The following is an 8,845-nucleotide window of genomic DNA, read 5'->3' as shown; positions in this document are numbered from 1 at the left end:
CTTTTTTTTATAGCTTTTATAGCATTGGAGGGAACAAAAAAAAAAAAAAGGAAAAAAAAGTGTCCGCCTGACATGACCCATTCGCTCTGTTAACAAGTTAAACAATTTGATATGGGAAAAAAATGCATTTATTAACACAAATGAGTTCAAATGATGATGTATAGGTCATGTTAAATGGTTTCCTAAGATCCATATTCTGGAATGGATGTTTAACTACAATTAACTGGCTATTTTTTGTGCACATGCATAAGGAATTAGTAATTTTCTGAAGCGTGGAGCATCCCTGTCTTCATTAGACTCTTCTTTTCCAGTTTGGCTAATAAGGCCTGGCAGAGGATGAGACAGTCGAGGAGATTGTTTGTACTTTATTGAGGAGTTTCGTTGTGCAGACTGAGGCCCGCCCTAGCTAAGCCTGCACTGGCTGCTTTACTGGCCTAACATAAGCTGACAGAACACCTGGTTGCAGATGCTTGTGTAAAGATGGATTACATGCACCAACACCTGGTACACACTGTGTGTGTGTGTGTGTGTGTGTGTGTGTGTGTGGGTGTGTGTGTGTGTGTGTGTGAGAGAGAGAGAGAGTGAAGGGGAAAACAGCTCCAGGAGAGATGATTCTGTTTCATTTCACAGTGCCACCTGAGCCCTAATCCCCCAGTGCAGGGTGCCAATTCACCACAGGACGCCCTGATGATCCAGGTGAGAAACCTGAAATAGTACATCAAGTAGCACCAGGTAGCGTTTTTCTCGGGACAGAATGTTCCAACCTAATCCAACATCTGGAAATGTGTTAAATGTTCCAAACCAAGTCTCAATTAAGTCAAGTTTTCACCCTATTAAATAGAAATAAAAACAGAAGATCTCGTTCAAGATATTCCAAATCTTTTATTTACTACGACAACCACACCTAATACCCAAGTGCACTTCAAAGAATGAAGATTTTAACATTTAGAGTGATTCACTTTGAGAATTAAAAAAAAAAAAAAAAGCACAGAAGAAATATGAAACCTTTTCAACTTAATTACATGAACACAGATAATGATTTCTTTGTGGTAAGATACATTTAGTCTCCTGGAATCATGAACATTAGTGTTGCATCAGCTGACACTCGATTATACCGAGATGTGTAATTAAGGAAAATGGTGGTGATTATGTCTATTTTTTTTAATGAGAGATGAATATCAGAATTCTGGGGTTTCTGTTGCTAAAATGCAAAAAAAAAATCCCTTTATTCCAGATCAAACAGGTGGAAAACTGATGAATGGAATGTTGTGTGATTCTTCTAATGAGACACATAATATCCTTCACCTCCCAATATCTCTATTCGATTAACTCCTCCTTCCTTCAATGTTTAGACAAAACTAAAAGCATCATCCAGTTGTTTCCCAGAAGTAGTTTTCCTTTCCATTTAGTGACTTTTTATTTGGTGTTATTTCCAGCGTGCCAAAGATAAAATGGACATTGGTTAACGCAGTCAGGAACGGGGCTTTAAAACCCACTTCTGAAGTAGAGAGGAAGAGGACGAGATTGTTAAATGAGAATAAACACAATGTGCTTTGTTGTGGTCCAAAACGTACATATGCAAAGAAATCAGCGAGATCATGCATTTTATTTTTGTTTGCATTTATAAAGAAATATAGATTTTTTTTTTCTCTTTTTTGGTTAGATTTAGTGATCTTAGCATTTGCATCTTAGCATTAGTTGTTGCATTAGGACAGCACACAAAAATAAATCGAATGCTTCTATATTGTTTACACATGCTCTGATTCCTTAATACTTTCTATTATACAGTAATCATACCTTCACTGGGTCACGTTTACATTTGATATGCTGGTAAACGTGCATTATAACTTATCTGTTTGCTGTTAAAACTGATAACATGCTGCGCTGAAATCATTTGTTTGGTCTATGGGATTTATTATAGGACAGAAGAGGAGTTGATTGGCTGTTTAAGCTCAAAGAAGAGTTAGATTTGTGTTTCGTTTCCCTGCTGCTAGAAAAGTGTTTATTTCAAGTTAAGACTGATGAGCTATTGAACAATCCCTGTGGAGGGGAGGTCATGAAAGTGCAGAAACAGTAGTGCAGCACCGATGCAGCAGGGTACAAGCAGCTGGGCGTTGACAAATATCTGCACTGACATGTAGCATCAACTGCTGAAACTTTTCTCAAACATGTAAAAGCAAGAGGCAAACAAAAATTACTGGTATCATTGAGCAGAGGTCTGTGCCCTGGATGGGAACCATCTTTATCCTACGTGTTCCATTGGGAAGGCTGGCTGGTGGAGTAAAGCGTGGCGGCTGGGGCCTGCTTGAATGCTCACTTGCGGGGCTGGTGGATGTGCTGGTTGATGTGCTGCGCGGGGGGCAGCTTGGGGACACCAGGCTGGGGCTTCTGGTGGGCCACCTGAGCAGCGGCAGGCGTGAAGTCCTTATCGCCCTGGAAAGAAAGAAGAGTCGGTCAATTACATGCTCGAGGCTGAAGTGGATTCTTAACCGCCCAACATATCCATAACCTTAAAGGTAGAGTGGAGGATGCTCTTTTTCTGGGTGGATCATCAAAATAAATGGTCTTCCTAATGGTCAGTCATTCTGGTGATATGTTTACATAAGGATGTCCTACGTGCTCAACCCTATTTTCACTTAGACATAGAAAGTCTGATATAGTGAAAAAATTGCAAATCTTTCGAAAATTAAGCTTGTATGAGTGGTGCAAACAGCAACTTTTCAACAGAGCGTGCACAAAGAGAAATAGGCTCCTGCATGCTCTTACATGCGCTTAATAGGCGTCCTTCTGGGGATGCGTACAGGGTTCTGCATGTGCATTTTTTTTTATTTTTATGAAAATCCTCCAGCATACCTTTACTATAGAGCAGAGGTCACCGATTAGCGGACCAGGTTCCGGATCTCGACCCGCCTGCTTGCTAATCGTGACCCAACCTGATTTAAAACATTTATAAATCACTGCATGTTGTCCAACGACATTGTCTAAACGTCACTTGCGCTTCTTCTCCTGTTTGTATGGGGAAGCCATCCGGAGCATCCGGCACTAAGCTGCACGTGATCCATATTAGCTAATGAGCTGTTTCAAGTCAGGGTTGCTGCTGCTAGCTACTTGCAGGCACAGCAGGCAAACCTGTGGCGAGCCGGGTGATGGGAAAGAAGCAGAGGACAATGAGAAAAAGAGAGCAGAGAAAGTGTGGACTGCTGGAAGAACCGCGGTGATCTAGTGAACGAAAAGTGAAATGGTGTGCTCAAAGATGACCCAGCACATTTTGAGTATGTTTGGCTCAATCTATTCCTGTAAAGTAGGATTCTCCACCATGAACATAATCAAAAATAAATATGGATCCAAACTCAAAATGAGCACCTTGATATGTGCTTTAGAATGGCTTTGTCTCCATTCAAACTCAGGTTTAAAGCCTTACAGGTCAGCCTAAAGCCCACTGCTATTATTAAGCCATAAAAAAAGAAAGAAAAACAGTCAGTCAGTGTTTTATTGAAATAAAGGGAGTCGGGAAATTGTCTATATACCAAAATAAAAGACTGTTGTTCTCCACTTCAAAAACAATTAATATTTTAAAATGGAAAAAACTTTCTATTTTTAAAATATTTTTTATTTTAAACAAATAAACACCTGCATTTTATTTCAGTGTTAAATCAGGTCCCTTGCTGGTTGTTAATTTTCTTTATTCGGACCCCACTGATTTTTAATCCATTACCCCCCTATAGAGGTTAGTAGCTGTGAATAAATACCAGATCTAGTTCCTTATCTTAATGTTTAGTTAGAAGCAGTTCATGTCTTAATTCAAGCACAGAAAAGGATCATATTTGCTCCCAACCCCCTCGACCTTACTTCTCTCCCCCCCGCCTGTAGATAGGTTAAGTTATTGGTTAAGTTCTCAGCAGGAAACCAAGACAAAAAGCTCACACGAGGGCCGGGTTCACCCGTTTAGACTCCTCCAAATGTTCCATTAATGGTTTTATAGGACTCAGAGTGACTCCATGAGACACTCATTTGTGCTTTATTTCTAAGCTTGGCAGTGGAGAACACCTACTGGCTATAACTGACATTAAACAAAAAACAGTGCTGTGTAGGACTGAGCGTGTAAATGAACTGTACTATTATAGACAAAACATCCCCTACAGGAATTCTGAGCGCTCTTGAGAGAGTGCTTTGTTAAACATCCTCTGTGTGTCAACATAAGCACTTATTTAGAGGTTTATCTGCCGGCGGACAGTAGGTGGACTGTTTGACCTACTTTTCGATCTCCCTAAAACACACAGAACACTGGGAGCCTCCCAAAGTGAACCAAGGGCATAATAATAACAACCAATCTGCTCAGTAACTACAACTTCTCCTCTTTATTATTTCTAACAAAAGAAAATGTGATTTTTCTAATCAAATGAGGGAATACAATCTTTTCCTTCATAGTTTTCTTACATATTTATTTTTTAATCTTTGTTTTATTACAACTTGTAGTGGTTTCAGCTGGATACATTTAAGTAAGAATTAAAGGGAGATAGTGTGTGTGAATGCGTTTTATATTTCCTGTGTATATGTGTGTGTGCTCTTCGTCTTTATTTATGGGTAAGCAAAGGATGGAGATTGAGTTGACCTCCAACTGACCTTCGTCTTTCGTCACATTCTCAAGGCTTTCTTTTCAACTCTCCTTTCCTGACTGATGCGGAGAAGTAGGCGGGAAAGAAACAAATTAAATGCACAAATCAATGGAGTGAATGCAAAGTATTCGACTTGAATCTGTTTAGGTTTATAAATAAGAAACTTTGACTAAAGTGGGCGAAAAGTATTGTATATTCTGGAGTATTTTGCTACACAAACATAGGAGTTGACATTCCCCAACGCGCATAGACTGAAGTGTTACACTTAGCTCCTAAAAGGCTTTCTTGGAGCTTTGTGCACGGCTAGCCAGCAGGTTTGATGGCAGCGATAGAGGCGAATGGCGAGGCTCTAGGAGGATTGAGGGATAAATGGGATGCCTGCATCATTCTGATATCGCAGCAATCTTCTGCAAACATCCTGCCTGGTCTGACAGAGGCAAATGGAAGGCAGGGAATGGAGCCATACTGCCAGTCAAGGACAGTCCCACACAAAAAGAAATAAACATACAAACCTTGACTCTTAAAAGAACATCTTTATTTGATCACATTCTGTTCCCCATACAGCACTGATATCTACCTTTCTCATAAAGTTCTTACTTTTTCTTGCTACTGATCCTCAAAACCTCGAGGCTGTCTACTTACCTGTAGCGGTTTTTTCCCCAGAATAAAACCACTGAGTTAAATGAGCCCATATTTAAGTTTACCATCGGTCAGAGTGTGTTTCATTTTTTCCTTTGATCATATTGCTTCTTTCAGAGAAAAAACATCAATAATAAAGAAGCCTTAGCAACCGGCATGACGGCAACAATAAGATTATGAGACTCGTAGGATTTGATAACCTTGGTTAAAAAAGAAGATTGTAGAATGCTGCTAAAGATCTATCATGTCTCTTAACACACACACACACGCACACACACACACACACACACACACACATATATATATATATATATATATTATATATATATATATATATATATATATATATATATATATATATATATATATATATATATATATATATATATACACGGTACACATATATATATATTTTTTTCATCTTCAATACAAAATGTTTATATATTATTATATTAATTAGTTACTAAATTAGTTGACGATTATTTCAATAATCGATTAATCCAATAACCTGTTTCAGCCCTAATATATAACAAAGATTTAATAAATAGACCTAAGAGGAATAGAATAGAGTTCAATAGAATAGCAGTGTGCATGAGCAACAAGTAAAACCAGCTAATATAATCTTTTTTTTCTTTTTTTGCTAATTTAATTATTCTTGAAAAGCCAAACCTGTCTTGTAAGTATTGAAAGTATTTTGAGCTTCATTTATCTAGATGACCAAATAGGCAAAGCAACAAGTGTGGGAGGGGCAGCACTGGAGCTTCACCGACTCCTAACAGCTGGTGACTCACAGCATCACATTAAAAAGGACTTAAAGCTGCGAAATAAGGAAATAAAGGAACATCTTAGCAATTATTGTGGTAACCAGTCTACGCCGACCAACAACTGTCTTCAAAATTAACAGAACTCTCATAATCCTAAAATCTATCAATTCACTTTTAAACCTGACATAAACATAGTGTAAAAAATACTGAGTTCTGTTCTAAGCTGCTCTTTAAATCTGCTGAGCTAATTATTTCTATTCACAGCAGATTTAAGACCATCTAGGTTTGCCGAACCCTTTTCAGACAAAGAATCAGAAATTCCCTTATTTTCAGCCAGTAAACAAACTGAAACCTTGCAGCTTAACTTTTTTTTGTTCACTGCTAATAAATCTGCACAGGATGACAATCACTGCCTCCTTAACATCAACACACAGAGGAAATCATCCAATTATAACCAAATTATTTTCATTGTAATTACTGTTCCCCACACTTTACATGTTCATAACATAACAGGTCGCACAACTCCTACTTTAGATTTAAATTAATATCCAACAGCCATTTTGGCTTAACTACTAAAGGGAAGCATTTAATAAAAGAAACGACAATCTGTCTTTCTCTGTATACGTAAATAATATAGCTTACCTTTGTGACTACTCCAGACACAATCACTGGGGCCTTTGGTGGGCTAAAAAAGAGAAAAAGAAAAAGAACCTTATCATTTATGGTGCTTTAGAGATGAGTAAATATGAGAGAGTTTGAAGGTTACAGGTACGGTAAATGACTGCAGAACCAAAGGCTAGACACAGAAAACCCCATAGTGACGCCATGCCAAAATACGGACATCCCAAGCTGTCAAAACAGCTGCAGTTTTACCCTCTGGCATCCCACATCCATCCACACACACACAGCGGATGGAGCTGCCAGAAGCTCAAATAGCCCCCATTTATTCTGGACAAATGCTGGTTCACACAGAGGGAGGAGAAGAAGCAGAAAAAAACCCCAAAAACTAAGAAAAGAAGAATTAAGAAGGACCAGGAAGAAGGCTGGAAAAGTTTAAAGGTGAAGGATAAAAGAGACGCATTCGGGGAAGGAAAGAAGGGACAGGAGGGGGAAATGCGGGTCAAGGCAGAGAGAACAGGGAGCCAAAGGCTTTTATAATAAACAACCGTTAGAGGAGATGAAATAGGCTGAAGTGCTCGCTCGCACACTAAGGCGAAGGACCGAGGCCGAGAAAAAGAGGAGGAGGAAGGCAGAACCTAAGTGAGTATCGACCTTAGGGTGACAAACGAGGGACGTCTAATTTTAAGGGAGCAGGGGTGCAGTTACCCTCCTTCAAACTCCCCTTAAGCACAGCAGCAAACATCTCTAACTAATGTTTAGTCAATTTACACCCTAAATATGTTCAAAAGAAGGAAGATTTTAACATTTAAAGGCATATGCTGCTTACTTAGACAGAATAAATCAACTTTATATTGCTCAAAGTGTCCAGTAGAGTTAATTCATCACATCTGTCCTGCATATATCATAGCAATTAAGAGTCCTGGCACAAATAAAATCTCCCGCCTCTTGTCTTAATGAGAATATTTACCTCCTGGCAAAAACTGGATGCTTGCATATGTTTGAATGTGGCGGCTTGACACTCAAAATACGAGGTTGAGAGTCTCTCTATTAGCGATTCAATTAACCAAAAACATGAGGTTTTAGCAGCACGAGTGTTCCAGCATGCAGGCGAAACTCTGCTTAGTGTCAGTGTGGAAAAAATAAACTGGAGTTGAAACGTTTTAAGCTAAGGGAGGGAATAAATCAGCTGCTGCCAGAAAAATAAGTGCATATTTGGCAATTTACTCTATTTGTTTGTGTGAATCGAACATGTCAGCTAAACTGCAGCGGGGAAAAAGGGAATATGAATACATTACGAACGTGACAGCTGACGAAAAAAAAAGGAAATGATAGAGGAGCACTGTTTTCAGCAGGCCAATCATAATGGAAGAAGACAATCTAAATAGGGGTTTATGGTGCAGAAGGACTGAAAACTGAAGCAATGGATGCTTTATCAAAAAAACATTAAGCTTTTTAGTATCTAAAAACCTTTCAATGATACAGATTTTCAAACTAAATACAGCTTAGATCCTTTTGGTTAACTTTCTGACACGGTGGGGTAAAAATCTATCAGTAAAAGAGAAGACAGGCAAAGTTAAAGACACCACAACGCCTGCCGAGGTGTAGAGATCCCAGGAGAAGGTGGCAGCCTTCTGAACCAGAGCCAGGCTGCAGGGGGCAGCAGAGAGCCACGCAGAATCCATTAGGGGAGCTGCACTGTCACAGTCAATGAGGAAGAGTTTCCAACAAAGAAAGGAAGGGGAAAAAAAGAGCTACACAGAGCAAATCTAACCCAACAAGACAAAAGGGTAAAATGAGCATGAGTTTATTTGTTGGGCATCTCTCTCCCTCCGCGGTTCGCGCTAAACCCCCCCACCCATCGCCCCTTTGCTTCAACAGAGCGGGAAGTTTGTAGCCGTGGGCGAGGTGGTGGTTGCCCTGGAAACAGATGCCTGTTGCTCATCCTCCTCCCATCCTCTTTTTCCTCCTTACAACTTTTTTTTTTTTTTCTCCCACCCTAAGCTGTCAGCTAACAGAACATTTCACCATAGCTTGTGCCCGCGGTGTTTTGGGGCAGTAAGTTCAGAAGCATCTCCTTTTATCCTCCAGGAGCCCAAAAGTCGAACGGCAGAAAAACAGAGCGCTGCCCGCTTTCACCTGCACGAATAAAGACCGGTTTGTCTGATTAGCTTCTGCACTTTGCTTCTATCCAACTGGCAGCGTTTT

General features: G+C 39.6%; 1 protein-coding gene across 1 annotated transcript in view; it reads right to left on the bottom strand.

Annotated features, from left to right (window-relative positions):
• Positions 1-1,189: 1,189 nt before the first annotated feature.
• dap (death-associated protein) overlaps positions 1,190-8,845 on the bottom strand; it is an 18,219-nt gene continuing 10,563 nt past the window's right edge. Inside the window, exons 3-4 of the mRNA XM_015389833.1 lie at positions 6,662-6,704; positions 1,190-2,433 (exon numbers count right to left, since the gene is read on the bottom strand). Of these exons, the coding sequence (XP_015245319.1) occupies positions 2,314-2,433; positions 6,662-6,704 (163 nt within the window). The 3' untranslated portion in view covers positions 1,190-2,313. The remainder of the gene's footprint in view (positions 2,434-6,661; positions 6,705-8,845) is intronic.

This window comes from Cyprinodon variegatus, unplaced genomic scaffold (assembly GCF_000732505.1).
Source record: "Cyprinodon variegatus isolate N-32 unplaced genomic scaffold, C_variegatus-1.0 Scaffold20, whole genome shotgun sequence".
In the NCBI taxonomy this organism is placed as follows: Eukaryota; Metazoa; Chordata; class Actinopteri; order Cyprinodontiformes; family Cyprinodontidae; genus Cyprinodon; species Cyprinodon variegatus.
This window is presented reverse-complemented; position numbering and strand designations above follow the sequence as displayed.